The sequence below is a fragment of the Camelus bactrianus genome, chromosome 6 (assembly GCF_048773025.1).
Source record: "Camelus bactrianus isolate YW-2024 breed Bactrian camel chromosome 6, ASM4877302v1, whole genome shotgun sequence".
NCBI lineage: Eukaryota > Metazoa > Chordata > Mammalia > Artiodactyla > Camelidae > Camelus > Camelus bactrianus.
This window is the reverse complement of record NC_133544.1, coordinates 91,033,597-91,048,864: the sequence shown is the minus strand read 5'-3', so window position 1 is coordinate 91,048,864 and position 15,268 is coordinate 91,033,597. Positions and strand designations below refer to the sequence as shown.

At 52.7% G+C, this 15,268-nt stretch overlaps 1 protein-coding gene across 2 annotated transcripts in view; it reads left to right on the top strand.

Moving 5' to 3' along the window:
• Positions 1-1,216: 1,216 nt before the first annotated feature.
• SMAD3 (SMAD family member 3) overlaps positions 1,217-15,268 on the top strand; it is a 113,019-nt gene continuing 98,967 nt past the window's right edge. Inside the window, exon 1 of one of the 2 annotated variants that reach the window (XM_074366272.1) lies at positions 1,217-2,018. In XM_074366272.1, coding sequence (XP_074222373.1) covers positions 1,813-2,018 — 206 coding nt within the window. In that variant the 5' untranslated portion in view covers positions 1,217-1,812. The remainder of the gene's footprint in view (positions 2,019-15,268) is intronic. The other variant, XM_010955588.3, reaches the window with a different exon arrangement.

Below are 15,268 nucleotides of genomic sequence, written 5' to 3'. Positions count from 1 at the left end.
GGCTGGCTTTGTGGATTAGGCCACACCTCACAGGGCTTTGTAACTCGCCACCCGCTAGAGGTTTTGGAGGTAACTTCTCACCACGGGAGTTTCCTGCTGTTAAAAACAAACAAAGGCTAGAGGCCTGGTAGGGGAGGGGCAGAAGAAAGGCCCCGGGGGCCTGGGGTAACTCCTGGAAGCAGCTTAGTGAGGGGTCTTTGCGCAGCTGCCCCAGAATGCTGCCGGTGGGGAGAAGAGCCCCAGAGCTCCCCCAGCACCCCGGTGTTTCTTTGCTCCCCAACAAAGCTCATTTGGAATACACAAGGTTTCCTGGTACTGCCCTTTCGTCCCACTTTTTGCGAGTTCAGTTTTGAAAACAAAGCTCTCTCTCCTTCTATGTATTGGGTGTCAAATTTCGGATCTTTCTGTATCATAAGATTCGAAACACCCTGTAATGAAACTTTTCCTCCAAAGATAAATTCTAGGCGCCCCCATTCATTTCTTTCTGAACTCAACAGATGTCTCTGAGGCCCATTTTCTGTAGGGCACTTGATTCCCAAGGCCCAAGGGACCCCCCGGCTCCAGCTATCGTCCAGGGAGTCACTGGGGTCCCCAGATCTCCACTTCTGAGAGTCCCTTCCTAACCCTCCTTCGCACGATCTCGGAGATCTAAACCGGTGTGATCTCAGCGGTGCGAGAATAAAAACAGCCCTCGAGTCCCCGGCGCCGCCGAGGCCCCTGACCGGGATCGGCGCGCGCGCGTCCCAGTGCGCGCCCCGACTTCCTGGGCCTCCGCTTTCCGCGCGCCCTCTCTCTCGGACCGGGGTCCTGCGGCCGGGCGGCGCTCGTTCGTGCGAGTCTAGCCCTCTCGGGCCCGCCGCTCCAACTGAGCTTCCTGAGTGTGGGTTCCGAGAGCGGACGCCGTGGCCCGGGCCCGGCCCTCCCGCCTGGGGCCCCTCTCGCCGCTCCTTTCCCACGACTTCCTCCCGGCGCCCGCCGGACTTCGGGTCGGGGCCGCGCGGGGTCCTGCGCGCTCCAGCCTCGGCGGCCGCTGTCCCGGGTCGCCCACGTGGGCGTGCTCCGCGCCGGGCGGGGAAAAGGCAGGGCGCCCTCCCGGAGGCGGGGGGGGGGGGGAGCGGGGAGAAGGGGGGCGGGCCGGGCGCCCGCGGGAGGAGGCGGCGGGGCGCGGGGGAGGAGGCGGGGAGCCCCGGCGGCAAGGGGGCGGTGACAGCGCCTGGAAAGGAGGCTGCACGCGGATTTGCATGAAACACAGACTGGGAGCGGGCGGGAGCGGGAGCGCGGCGCACGCCCCAGGCCGGCCCAGCGAGCGAGAGAGCGAGCGATCCGGGGAGGAGGAGGGCAGCGGAGAGGCGAGGCTGCCGAGGCTGCCGAGGCGGAGGGATCTGCGCATCAAAGCGAGCGAGGCGAGCAAAGTTTGGCTGGGGGTTGGACTTTCCTTCCTGGAGGCGGCACCCAAACAGCCACCCCGTGCGGAAACCCAAACTTTCTTTTGCCACTCCGAGCCGTGCGGCTGCCGCCTCCGCCCCGCGTCCAGGGCCTCCCCGATCCCGCGTCGCTGCCGACCGCCCGCCCAACGCCCCGCCGCCCTTCTCCCGGCCGTGGGAGCCGCCCGGGCTGCAGGGCCGCGCGCCGAGCCCCGCAGGCTGCAGCGCCGCGGCCCGGCCCGGAACACGGGCAAGTTCGCCGAGAGTTGAGGCGAAGTTTGGGCGGCCGCGGCCGGCCCCGGCCGAACTCCCCGCTGCGCCCCCGGCGTCCCGCAGTGCCCAGCCCCGCCGGGGGCGCCCCTCGCCGCCCGCGCGCACCTCCCCAGCCATGTCGTCCATCCTGCCTTTCACCCCCCCGATCGTGAAGCGCCTGCTGGGCTGGAAGAAGGGCGAGCAGAACGGGCAGGAGGAGAAGTGGTGCGAGAAGGCGGTCAAGAGTTTGGTCAAGAAGCTCAAGAAGACGGGGCAGCTGGACGAGCTGGAGAAGGCCATCACCACGCAGAACGTCAACACCAAGTGCATCACCATCCCCAGGTGGGGGCCCGAGGGGCCCTGGGGCGGGACCTGGCGTGGCGGGGCCGGCCTGGCGGGGTTGGAGCGGGAGGGCTAGCGTGCGTGCGCCTGTGTGTGTGTGTGTGCGTGTAACGGGGGGTGGGAAAGCAGGCAGGAAGGGGTGGGGGGACCCCAAACAAAACCTTCTCTGGATTTGCAAAGATTCAGAGCCTGGGGCTTCCACGCGGCACTCGCGCTCCCAGACCTCGCATTCGCTTTTCCCCCCCGGGAAAGGGGGTGCTGCAGGAATCGGCCGCCCCCACCCCGGGGAGCTGCGGGCTAGAACTTGAGGCCCGCTTTGTTCAGCTCCGCGGGCCGGAGCCCCTCCTCCGCCGCCGCCTCCCGCCCCCGCGGCCCGCGCTCGTGGAGGTGGTGGTGTCTCTCCCTTTCTTTTCTTCGTGCCTGTCCCCCCACTTCTTTCCTCCTCGACAGGAATGCAGTCCGTACAGCTGGGGCTGTGGGTGAGGAGCGGGAGCCTCGTGATTGACAGATTCCTTCTTCCTTCTCTCTTTGCCTTCGGGATTAGCATTTTTATCGAGTATTTTTAGATTCGGTTGTGCCAGTCTCCCGCCCCCTCCGCGCACACACACTTTAGTTGCAGTGCAATGCTCTGACTTCTAAATGAGAGATAAGTGGCAGAGAGTAGGGTCTTCTGCCCAACCTCCGCCACCCCCCCTCCCCGTTTTTTGCTCTCCTTTCAGTCTGAGATTGCTACGGGATGCAGACCGGAAGGGGGCTTAGAGCTGAGGAGATAACAAAACGCACCCCAAAGTGGGCCTCGCATCGGCCTTTGCATTCCTACAGAGCCCTCCTTCCCAAAGCGCTTTGCCATCTGTCTGGACCTCCTTTATCCTCCACTTCGCGCTAGCTAGGTCAGGCGGGAGCTCACAGATGGCTGATAGAAGGGGTCAGTGACTTGTCTCCACTCCCCAGGGCCTTCTCTTAGCTTAGCTGCTGCCTGTCTGGGAATTGGGGTATGGGGGGGTGCACCTTAGCCTCCTGTCTCTCCCTCTCAGCCCCCTTTAAAAGTCTGATTCTGCACCGAGGGAGAGTTTGTGTGTATGTGTCCTTGGAGTCCCAGGCTGCAGAAGAATGAGTAGAGGGTCCCCAGGGCCTGAGCCCTGGAGAAATTGTCATCCTTGCTGCTGGGCCAGGAGTGGACTCCATCCCTGGCCACCTGCTTGGGGCAGCTGTACAAGGGCTGCCAGCCGTGTCAGGCAGGCACAAAGCAACATCTGTCCACAGGAACCCAGGGCAGGCCTCCTCTGGAAATTAATGCCACATATGGTGGGAGTGCTGACTTGAAAAATAATAATTTTTTTTCAAAACTGGGTGGATCCAGTCAATAAAGGGGGAGGGAAGGCGGTGTGCTGTCTGGGAAGTGAGTTCTGGGTGTGTGATCAGGAGCCAGAATTGACTTCAGAGGAGATGGTGTGATGTGATGGTCAGCGAGCCCTAGGTCCTGGTCCCAGCCCTGGCTTTTTAATTCTTCATTATTCCTTTGGGTGGAGGGTGGGTGAATGGAGGTCATACTTCTCCTGCCTGGGGAGGGGTTTGCAAAACCTGCCTTCTTACCGGCCTGGGTGCTGTTGAGGACAAGCGCTTTAAACCTTGAAACAGAAAAAAAAAATTGGTTATCAATTATAAAACGAGCAGCTGCATACAGTGTTTACAAAGAACTTCCACATGGTTTTATGAGATCCGGAAAAAGAAACTCCTGGAAAATAGATAAGGCCAGTAGGCCTAAGATTTATCTGATTTTGAAGGTTGAGAATGCTTTGGAGGAGAGAGATGGAAAGGCTTGGCATAAAAAACATGGGATCTGGACCCAGCATGCTCCTGACTTTGAAGGTTCTGAACACAGTCTTTGCTGACCCCCCCTGGATGGGCCTAATGGATATCTGTTGGCAAGATTGTCAGTGTTGAACTCTGGGCTGGTGACAGGCTGGAGGAGAGGCCTGGTTCTTCCTTGCCTTGGTGGGAGTTTGCCCTCTGGGGAAGCAGAGTTATGGCCTGCCTTTTCCTCTTCCAAAGTCCTCCACTGCCTGAGTTAACTTGGCCTTCTCATGACTCTGTTAGGACCGAGCCATCTTCTACCTGCCTGGCAAGGACCTAATGCTACGGCAGATTTTTTTTCCGTCTTTTTCAGTTAGGGAAACCCAGTCACTTGGGTGGATCCAGACAAAGTGGATTTCCATCCCTGGATTTTGTGCCCACGCCTCTGGGTCACCTTGTCTCCCTTGGCAACAGCTACTGCTGTTTTGGTCGTGGGCAGAAAACTAAGGGCCACGTCTTGGGGAGGTGGCTAACTGGCTTCACACTGGTGATATCGGGGTGTCTCTGAGCCCCCATCGGTTGTGGGGTTGCCGGTCAAATTGTCTGCTCTCTCCTCACTGCCTTTGATAACTAGGGCTTTGGAAAGTCGACAAAGGGAAACGTTTAATCTCGTTATCCCACTGCGTGTGGGCGATAGGACACTGGGTGCTTAAAAGTACTCTGCGAGATCTGGACCTTGGGGTTCAAGAAGCCCTCAGTCTAAGGAGATTTTGACCAGCGTATTTTGGCTAATACGGAATCATGAGCCGCAACAGCCTCGTTTGGCAATTAGAGCTGTATACTGGGGCCTTCCAGACCAGACACCTGCCTCTCTGTTACCCCAGCTCGAACCTGTCTCAGTGATCAGGAGGGGTGGCGTGCTACAGGGTTACTGTCATCGAGTGAAAAAGAGACCAGGCCGAGGAAGTGGTAAGAGCTTGATTTAGATACACCAACAGAGGGCCTGGCAGGATCCTCTGAGGTCTGGCAGGATGGGCAGGATTTCGACAAGTTGTATGACAGCATCCTGCTTGTCCCATGCCGGAGTACCTGAGTACAGCTGCCTGGCCAGTCGATAAGGATGGAGTGATAGCATTTGCCACTGAGAGGCAGGGGAGGTGCGTGCATGTTATGTCCGTGATAAGGAGCCAGGCACCTTTGAAAATGACTGTCCTGATGGACACCAATAACTTGGGTTTCCACCAGTGGGATCCATGCCTTGGCGCAAGTGTTGGGAGCCGGACCAAGCTGAAGGGCTGGTTTATTTGGAAGGGAATTTGGGCTTTCTTGTGTCAGAGCACCACGTCCAGAGGAAAATGGGGAATTGAACCAAACACCAGGTCTGACACACACCATCTCCTCCCTTTCTGTGCATCTTCTTTGGGCACGGCCTCCTGGACCTTTCATCTGCCTGGACTTTGCCAGGCTGCTCTCACCCTGCGGAGAAAGTAGAAAGATCCTCATCTCTAGCACGCCTTTCTCAGACTTCTGGGGACAGACCAAGGGTGCAGGAGTGGCCTCTTTAATACCCTCTCCGTCTCAGCATCCCCTGCCCCCTCTTCTCTCTCAGCTGCAACTCAGAGCACCGTTCTTATGTGGCCCACGGGAAGCAAGCTTACTGCGTCTGCTGCAGGCGTGGCCCATCCTCTCCTTTCTCTTGTTAACCTTGATGATCAGGGAAGTTCTGCCCGAGGGTGGGAAGAGGAGGGGGCCTGCTGGACAACGGGGCTGGCTCAGAGCTCTGGCCTAACCTCGGAGCCACTAGACATTCCCTTGACATTCGGAACCTTGGAACTTGCTGCTTGTCCCCAGGAGTTCAGCATTTGGACCAGTGCATGTGGCAGAGAGCCCTTTGCTCACAGTTCCTAATCGCATGATACAGGGTTGGATTTTGTGGCTTCTTTGATATTTATTGGCCCCTCCCATGTCTGAGTCAGTATCCAGGCAGTGGGGGTGGATGCAGAGATAAAAGTGAGGTGGCCCCTGTCTGTGAGAGCTTCCTTTTCAATAAAGGAGACATCAGTAGGGCATTAGTTGAGTGTCTGTTTCTTATTCTCATCAGAAGAAATAGGAGTTCTGGTGTGGAGTAATGTATTTTTGGAGGGTGGGGATGGATTATGATGTGTTTTTTAAATAGTGTAGAAGTCACTTTGTTAGACAACAAAATAATGCCAGCCATCTGGTTTCTCCAGAAAAAGCGCAGAATCCAGGTCCTGTATCTCGCTGTTATAACACCTGGCTGGATGTAGTGGTTCACTTAATGTCTTAGAGATTTCGTGTTGATACCTGTAAAAGCTGGATGAGGTAATAAAGCCTGTGGAAGTGTTTGGTAAAACAGAGTTTGACGGACGTATTATGTTTAGCTGTCTATGTGTAGCACCCGTTCACTACTAAATTATCCCATCACTTAATTAAATACCTGCTGTGATGTGCGTGGCAAGGCGCCTGTTCACAAGGGGCTCCCTGTCTAGAGTGGGAGACAGATTTGCCCAAAATTTAGGCCAAGGGCTGTACAAAATGCGCGGGGATGCAGGGGGACCATTAATTCTGGGGGGGGGGGAGGTGGGGAAAGAAGAAGAGGGGTCAGTGTGAGGTAGAAAACCAGAAGGGGGACAGGAGTTATTATCTGAAGGAAGTTTTGGAAGGCCGTACGATCGTGCGAACTTGTGGCTTCACCATGACAGTTGCCTACAGGAGTGAGGACGGCTTTATCTTCCTTCTTCCTAAACAGAGCACTGCTATGAATATGTTACCTCATAATTTGCACCCAAAGGCTAGTGACTTCTGTTCAGTATTTTACTCCACTGTGAAGTGGTCTCTCTTTGAAGCAGAAAGTCATTAGTATTGCAAACCTGAAATTCAGGTTTTCTTGGTGGGAACAGTGACTTTACATATATTAGTGCAGAGTCTTAACAGCGTCAGTGAAAAAGTGGGCACCTTGAAGGTAATTGTGGATACTTAGAATTTCAGAGGTTTGCTGTGACCCAGCTTTTTTCCCTTCTCTGGTTAACACTCGCTGAACATAAGCCTGAGTTTCTACATGGACTTAAGGGCTTTGAATAATCTATTTTAAAACGCCTTCACAAGGATGTAAAGTTTTAAATGACAGTTCTGCGTATCTGAAATATGCATAGTTTACTGTCCCAGAATTATGTCATAATAAAGTTGTTTAAAAAAAATAAATGATAATTCTAACAATAGAAAAAAGTCAGTAAATACGGTCATTTAGTTCTGATGAGAAATGCAGGCAGTTGATAATGAAGAGAATTTGGCTCAAGCTTAATCCCATCAGGAATCCAATTAAAATGAGTTTTTGAAAAATAAATATTGGTTCAATAATGTAAATTTGTAATTGCTGCATTATTGTAATGGAAATAAAATTAACACGATTTAATGGACTGAGCGACCATTAATTTCCACTTGTTAACTTATTGGGAGATTTTTAAATGCCATTGGATGCACAATACAGCCGCGTCGGTGTATGAGCTCTTTTATGAAGTAGGACTAAGCGGTACTTGCTTTAAAACTTGCAGTCTGACTTTATTCCCGTTGCCCAGTCTCCCGCCTTGCTCCACCGCTCCCGGAGCCTCCTATAAATGCAGTTAAGTTCTCTAAAGTGGAATGCAGGTTTCTCAATCAACGGGGCTTATGAACAGTCCTAATTAACTTTTGTCCTGATCTCCTTTGATGTAGTGACTTTTTTTTTTTTTTTGAAGCTAACCTGCCCTCTTGCCCAGATCCCCATCTGATAGGACCAGTCCCCACAGGGAAAGAACTGTCCCCGAAAGGCTGCCAGTGTGCAGGGGCCCGGGAGGTTTCCCAGCCTTTTGCAGACGGGGCTGGATGGGACTAGCTCTTCCCTGGGACGGAGGGGGATCTCTGTTGACCACCGACATTTCCTGGGCCAAGGAGTCTCCAAGCACCATGGTTCCTGGAACCAGTTGGCCGTTGCCGTATTAAACCCACCTTGCAGAAGTCTGGTTTCTAATTTTGCGCTTCTCCAAGTTTTAGAACAAAGATCCCAAGAGAACTTGTCTGATTCATTTTTATGCTTTCCCTCCTGCTCCAGGTAGGAGGGACATACCAGTGAACTAGGCAGATGCCTTATTCTGCCCTCCTGTAACTTCTAGTCCACTGGCTGCTGACCACGTGTCCTCTGGAGTGTAATAATCACGTGTATATCCACTCTAGTTAATTTGTAAATACTGTTTTCTTAATGCCAGGGAACCAAATCCCCCAAGCTCTACAGTTTATTGAGTCCTGATGAGGGTATATATGTGTGTGTGTGTGTGTGTGTGTGTGTGTGTAGTATCATTCTTTGTTTTGACTTAATTAACAGTTTCAGAAATAACAAATCTATAACACGGGTCCCACTATCTGCCGTGATTATCTGAGGCGTCCGCTGTACAGAGCAGCCTGCCACTGTGGCATGCTGCTGCAGGATGTTTTGACAGAGAGGCTCAAGTTTAAAACGAAAACACACTAGAAGCCTATTAATTAAGAAGTTGGGCTAATTCTGGACTAGGCTGAAGTTTGTTTAGCAGGCCCTTTCTCCCCAGAAATGCTGTCAAAGAAAAATTAGTAATAAACAAACTTCTGAGAGTCATTTTGGAGGCAGGAGTCAACAGACCTGGGGACGTTATAGACTTAGCTCTGTTTCTAATTAGCTGTGTCACCCGGGGTGAGGCACTTAACATCTCTGGGCCTCAGAGATTATCAGCTGAAAAATGGGCTGGATAAACTCTACTGGAGAACTCTTAACTCTAGAGTGGTTTTCATGCAATCATATTAGAAGCTCCTTTTTGCACACATCACAGAGTTTTCTTAGTTATTAATGCCCTAAGACCCTGTCTGTCTGGTGCCAGTGAATTTCTGTAGTTGAAAGTAATAAAACTACAGTTCAGCCTTTAATTTTGGTTTTTTTGTGCCTCTCCCCTCCCTGCCTCTCCCTTACCCTGTGCGTCTAAATCAGTGAAATTTAACTACAAAGGAATATAAAAATAGACAAATACGAGGGAGGCTGTGTGTCTTTGGAGATGCAGTGAGCAATTTTTCTTCTTTTGTTGCTATTTTTGGCTATCCTCGGAGCAGGAAGTTTACTTAAACTAATGACCACAATTGCCTAAAAATGGTTAAATGTGAGAGGTAGGCATTATAGAGGATACCTGTGGAAAATGTTTGCTCATATGTCAGAGTTTACCCAGGAAGCTTCCTTTATTTACTTTCAAGCATCTATATAAAGAAAGGCTATACTTGATTGCGTAAGCGTGCGCCTCTTGTGGGGCAGCGTGGAGGTTACAAGTTTAAACCCCAGCTCGGAAATGAAAAGTGAGTTTCCCCCGAAATAGTACTTTTTCTGTATCACATGCCTCTCCCTGCTTACATCTGGCAAGTTTTTCTCCTGACAGCTTAGCTGGGAGTTTAGGACTCGAGGGTGGTTTAAGACAGCCTGGGTCAGGGTTTGCTTTTGAAACTTAACAGCATTTATCAAGCTGGTGGCTCTCACCGCGAACTCATGCATCACAGACCGCCAGGCCAAGTTGTAGCTCTAAGATGTCACCTTTTTTTTTTTTTTTTTTTCCCCTTTGAGACCGAACTTTTGAAACTAGTAATGCTTTTTGGGTGTGTGTTTTTGAAAGGTCTGTTTTTTACGCTGTCACAGCTTAAAAATGCCAAAGGCATTTTTTCCTTAAAAAATCACCTCTGGGCTAAGCCCAGCAGTGGAGTAATGGATCCAGAAAGGACTTTTTGTGTCGTTACAAGTGGCTGAAAGCAGGCGCTGGTGATGGAAGTTGGGTTTTTCCTTTTGCTGCAAATGTTCCCCGCTGTCAACTGACTCGCACCCTCGTGGGAGTCAGAGTCCAGGTGAGCCCTGTTTCTCAGTGTGCCTGCAAGGGCAGGGGGAGTGAGTTTGTTCTGTGTTGTGTGTAGCCATTTATCTTTACCCAAACAGATTCTTAAAATACTACCTGGGGAGCTGGGGTTGGGGGGGTGTGGGTGGACCGGAAGAGCACAGTCATCAAGGAAGAACAGAGGGCCCCGGAGTCTGACAGACACGGGTTTGAGTCGCAGGTTCCAGACTGCGTGGCAGCCTTGATTAAGTTCCGGTTTCCTTGTCTGCATAAAGGGGGACGGGGCCATCCACCTCCTGGCAATCAATGCAAATGAGAAGAGAGAGATCCAGCACTTGGCTGATATTTGATATTTGTAGCTCATAGCACATAGTAGGTGCTCAGTAAGCACTCATTTTTCCCTTTCAAGGGAGGCATTTGACTGATGGTGTCCATAGATTCCAGTGGGAGGGGGGACCCCTCTGGCCCCGCCTTGCTCTCAGGGCTCACCATTCAGAGAACCCCTGTTGATGCGGTAAAAGAATTGGCCTTCAGCACATGCTCACAACCCGGCCTCTGGTTGATCCAGGGCTCGGCAGCCTCTTGAGAGGGAAACATGCATATTCTTCAGTGGCTCTCCCCTCTCCCCTCCCCTACTCCATCGTCACTTTAAAAATTGTTTGGCTGACTAAAAATAATAGTATTGAAAACAAACTTTGATGAATCAGTGCTCCTGGGGTGAGGGGGGTGGGGGGATCCTGAAGAAGAAACGTAGTGACTCAGGCGCTTGTCACCGATAGCCTGCCCGTCAGCGTGTGGAGGTGCATGATGTTTATGGTTGCTGGTGTGTTTTTGAGGCCCGGTTGGAAAGCACTTCCGGCCCCAAGTCCCACCTCACCAGTTGGCTGGGTTGTCGAGTGAGAATGTTCAGCGCCAGAAACTCACGGCTCCGGAATGACCCAGACGCGGCCGGTGGCGCCCTGCGCTGCCCTTCGTCGCATGCCAGAAGGGACTGACACTTAGAGGGCCAGGCTCTGGATGTCCTTCTGGATCTGGTCCTTTCCATGGGGCAGAGCTGAGGGCCTAGGGATGGCCCATATAGAGTCTGCACTTCCTATGCCGGGTCCCTGCCCCCAGGGGTCTTGGATCTTCCAGGTCCCCTGTGGACCTTTTCCCCAGGTCCACCTGCCTCAGGAAGGGCAGACTGCGTAGACCGTGGACAGGGTGTGCACCTGTGGGCCCAAGCGCTGGTAAGGTGGGCAGGCCTGGGGGATGGAGGAATCGGATGGAGTTCAGGCTTGTCGTGTCTGCGTGGATGTACATGAAGCCCCTGTAAGGGTGGGGTGGTGCCCGGGTGGGCTGGGGTTCGGGGCCAGCTCTCTTGAGTGTCTGTGTTCCAGTGTGAAACCAAGGGGACAGAGAACTCTCCGTTCGGACCTGGGCTCCAGGGTGGTATTAAGGTTATCTGTCAAGGTGGGACGATAGAACATTGTCTCTTTATCAGCCTGTTACCTTGTTTTCTGTCTTTTAAATATGACACACGGTGGTGGGCTTGCAGAGGTACGTACTCTTGCTCGGGGACCCGTCAGTGAGGGAGGCAGGCCCGTGGTTAGCACAGCTCTGTTAGCTGAGGCCCCGCTCGGGGGGCACCATTCCACGGACGGGGGATTGTGGGCACTTCCACAGGGATTGATTTCCCTCCCCTTGAACCCAGATCAGTGAATTAAAAACAGATCAGGGAGAAGGTGATAGATAGGGCAGTTGTCCATCTGAAAAGTGGAGCAGAGAGTCCAGCCACTGAGAGTGCATTTGGTGGTTGGATATATTCACTGGGCACTGACTTTGTGCTGGGCCTCAGGGGATACAGAGGTGCAGAGATAAAAATCCTGTTTCTGAACTGCGCAGAGGCAAAAAGGAACATGGTGACCACAGTTACGGTGGGCTCATGGGAAGGACACCCTGGACAAAGTGATGTTTGGGAGCCCGGAGGAAGAGCAGCTTGCTTTCTCGGGGAGTCAGAAGGCTTCACCGAGAAGGTGATGTTCCAGCGGGGCTTTGAAGGATGGATAGGAGTGTGGGAGTGAGGGGAAGGCGGCATGGAGCACCGACCAGACACAGCATGGAAGGGCCTGGTGTCTGGGGCAGGCCGGACAGTTCAGGGTGGCCAGAACGTGGAGGAGGGAGTGGCCGGGGAGGAGCTGGAGAAGGATGTTGCCAAGGGCTTCAGTCGGCCAGGCTTGGCGCTTGGACCTTGCCCCGTAAGCACCCAGGAGATTTTAAAGCAAGGGAGTGGCGTGGCTGAACACCGGTCTGTTGGAGTTTCATTTCCTCCCCCACCCCGCGGCTGGTAACAGCAGGTTTTCTGCCTGAGTTATCCGGGTCAGAGTCATAATCCCTTACACCACCATGTGGACAGCTTTAGGCTATGTCTGGACCAGGGTGAAAATGGTGTTTTGTTCGCCGTCAGGAGAGAAGATGTGTTGTGCAGCCAGAAGGGCTCTGGGAGTCCAGGGCTTCAGGTACTTAGCCAGTGAGTCATGCCGCCCTCTTGACATGGATTCCTTGGGAAATTAAGCAGGGGGTCACTGGGCTCCCATGCTGACACCTGTTCTTCCCAAGCAAAGGCCTAGAGATCCGGTCCCGGCCTCTCTCTGGGTCGCCCCGGGCCTGGCACCGTGTCTTTATGTGGAATGTCTCTGGTCGATGTTTTTAATTTCTTCATTGATGATCATCTAGGCCAGGCTTTCCAATTCCAGACCACACTGCAGTGAGCAAAAATACCGAAATTCTCGGCTGCAGACTCATAGAATGCTGTCATGTATTAAAAACAGAGTGTATTCCTTAATAAGAGAGTAAAACGGTTTATTTAAGTTGGTGGTGTTCATTTATTTTATCACTGAGAGCAAACAGAAATCCCGTTGACTGTTGAGAGATGGTGTACAATTTACCTCATCTGTTTAGAAGCAGCTTTTTGTTGTTAATTTAAGTTTATAGGTTTTTAGAAGAGAAAAGTTTTAGGTCCATGGACTGATTTGAGTTCGTGGACCATGCTGGAAAGCACGAATAGGGGCCTCTGCTGAAGGAGCAGCATCTGCAGGGGCTTGCATTCAGGAGACTCAGGTTCAAATCCCGGCCCTCCCACTGACTGCTCTGGTGACCACAGACCAGTCACCTGGTCTCTTTGGGCCTCCCTTTCCTCAGCAGTAAAATGGCAGAAAACGATGCCTCTGTCGGTAGGATTACTGACATTGTTTATTTAGATGAGCTGTGCATTAAAAGCGCTTTGCAGGCTGCAAAATATTACGCGTGTCACTCATTATTTCTTTATGAAGCCCAACTCAGTATTGCTAAAAACCCCTTTTGACAGAGATGGAGGTAAGGCTTCCAAGTTCACGGCTGCATTTTCACAGAGACCTCAGAGAAAATCACAAACGATGCACAAAATTCAATAGGAGTATGAACGCAGGGCGTGCGTGCTGGGGGTCCCGTTCCAGAAGCTTCGGTGAGCTGATGCTCTCAGCCTTGTCCAAGGCTCCGGGTCAGCTGTGCTGCCCTGCAGCCGATCACCTGAGCCCCCTCCCCTCGGCCTGATCCTGGTACACGGAGCACGGACCGGGGGCCGGCTGTACGCCAGGCCCCAGCATGGGCATCGGCCAGTTGGTTGATTTTCTTTGCCCATCAGCAGGATTCTGGGAAGGATGAGTTGCTCATGTTTATAGGGGAGGAGCCTGAGGCTTTGAGGGGCCAGTGGCAAAACAGGAATCTGAGTTTAGGTCCCTGGTTCCTTAGCCCCAATTGTCTTCCCCGAGGCCCCCCCGAGAAAGGGCTGTGATTCTCATCCTCACAAGAAGATCCAGGAAAGTTGCTTAAAGTCTCGTGATAGGAGATGGAGCTGGATTTGCCTCTGAAATTCTGCCCCTTCTATTCTAGGGTGACTATAAAACATATTAAACAAATCAGGGTTCTTCTACGAGTGAAAAGGGGCAGTGCTGTTCTCAGTTATGGCCGGGAAATGGGCGTAGACCTGGACTGTCTGAGCAAACCCGGATAAATAGTTCCTGCAAGTCAGCCGGGCTCTGTGATCGTGGTACCTGACCACGGCAACTGGGAGGGTTCGCTCAGCAGGCTTCCGTGCCACCTGCTGAAGTGTCAGGGACTGATAGTCATTTACTGCCATCCTGAGTGGACTGACTTGCCTAAGACCATTTGGCACGTTGGCAACATGATATCTGAAAACTGGACAAGACCTTAAGGATAATCTAAACCGGTCAAGTTAGCACCAGAGCTTACTTAACTGCAGTAGGACTTCGGGGACATTTGGCCGTGCTGACGGCCACTCTGAAGGGGAGGGGGCAGATGTGGGAGGTGGGGGTGAGGTGTGTCCGGGGCATGTGGGGGTGGCAGTGAGGGCGTGGAAGAACATTGACCTGACTCGGGGATATCTGCACCCTCCTTGGGCCACGTCCCTTCAGAACCCAGGAGATGCCACTAGGTCCAGTGCAGCTTAGATGAGATTTAATGGCCAGGAGCAGGGCCCTCGTCTGTGCGCTGACCTCTCCTTCTCCATATGTGGTGAGGCCTCAAAATACTGCTGGCTGTGAGCTGGTGGGAGTTTAGCGAATAAACCTTCTGCCAAAGCGTTTTGGAAGGTGTTAAAAATACCAGCGAACATGCCTTTTCTTTCTCCTTGGTTGTGGTAAATGCATAGATGGTGCCAGGGCCGCCGTGGAGCCAGTGGCCCCAGGTAACCCCCTCTGCCAGTGGAACCCCGAGAGAGGGCGTGTCATGGGATTCGTCTCTGCGATCGTCCAAGCCTCATCCTTCCTCTCCTGCCCCAAATCGTCCGTCGGGGGTCTGGGGAGGGACCTGAGTTCTCTGTGCTCTCCAAGCAAACTGTCTGCCGTGGGTGAGGCCCTGTCTGATGAGCTCCGAGGAGAGGAGCTGGAGTGACGAAGAGGCCTGCTTACGGGCTGAGAAAAGCGAAGTGTAAATTCAAACCAAACTTGGCACTTGCTTGGAGAACTTCAGCTGATACTGCGGTGCTCTGGTCGTCATCCTTTGTGGCTGTGCCATGTCTTATAAATAGAACAAGATGCATTTCCTTTTTTTTTTTTTTTTTTTTGAAAAAAAACCCCACATATGCAAGGAGGCATGTGTGTGGGTGAATGTGGGCAGGGAGCATTAATTATTTATGTTCCAGTTCATAGGATAGTCAGCGTGGGAACTGGGCCCTGGGCTTCATGGAGATGACTAGGCCATCTTGTGGGTCAGGCTGGAATCTGCTTTTGTGTTTCTTGGGTTCCAGCTCTCTTCCCCATTGCCACCCTCTCCTCCCTAGCAGAGGCCCTCGATTTCTAATGCCTGGATTCCTCAGTAAGCCAGTGGGCTCCTTCCCTCTCTGATCCAATCCCTAATCTGGATCAGGGGCCAGACTCCCTGTATTCGGATGCTTTGGGCTGCAAGTAACCTGAAACCCTGCTCACAGCGTCCACAGTGTGGGGGCGTGTTACCTCCCCTGAGAAGTCTAGAGGCAGGGAGGGTTCAGGCACCAGCAAGGACTTGGGAGCCTGCCATCTTCCTGCTCTG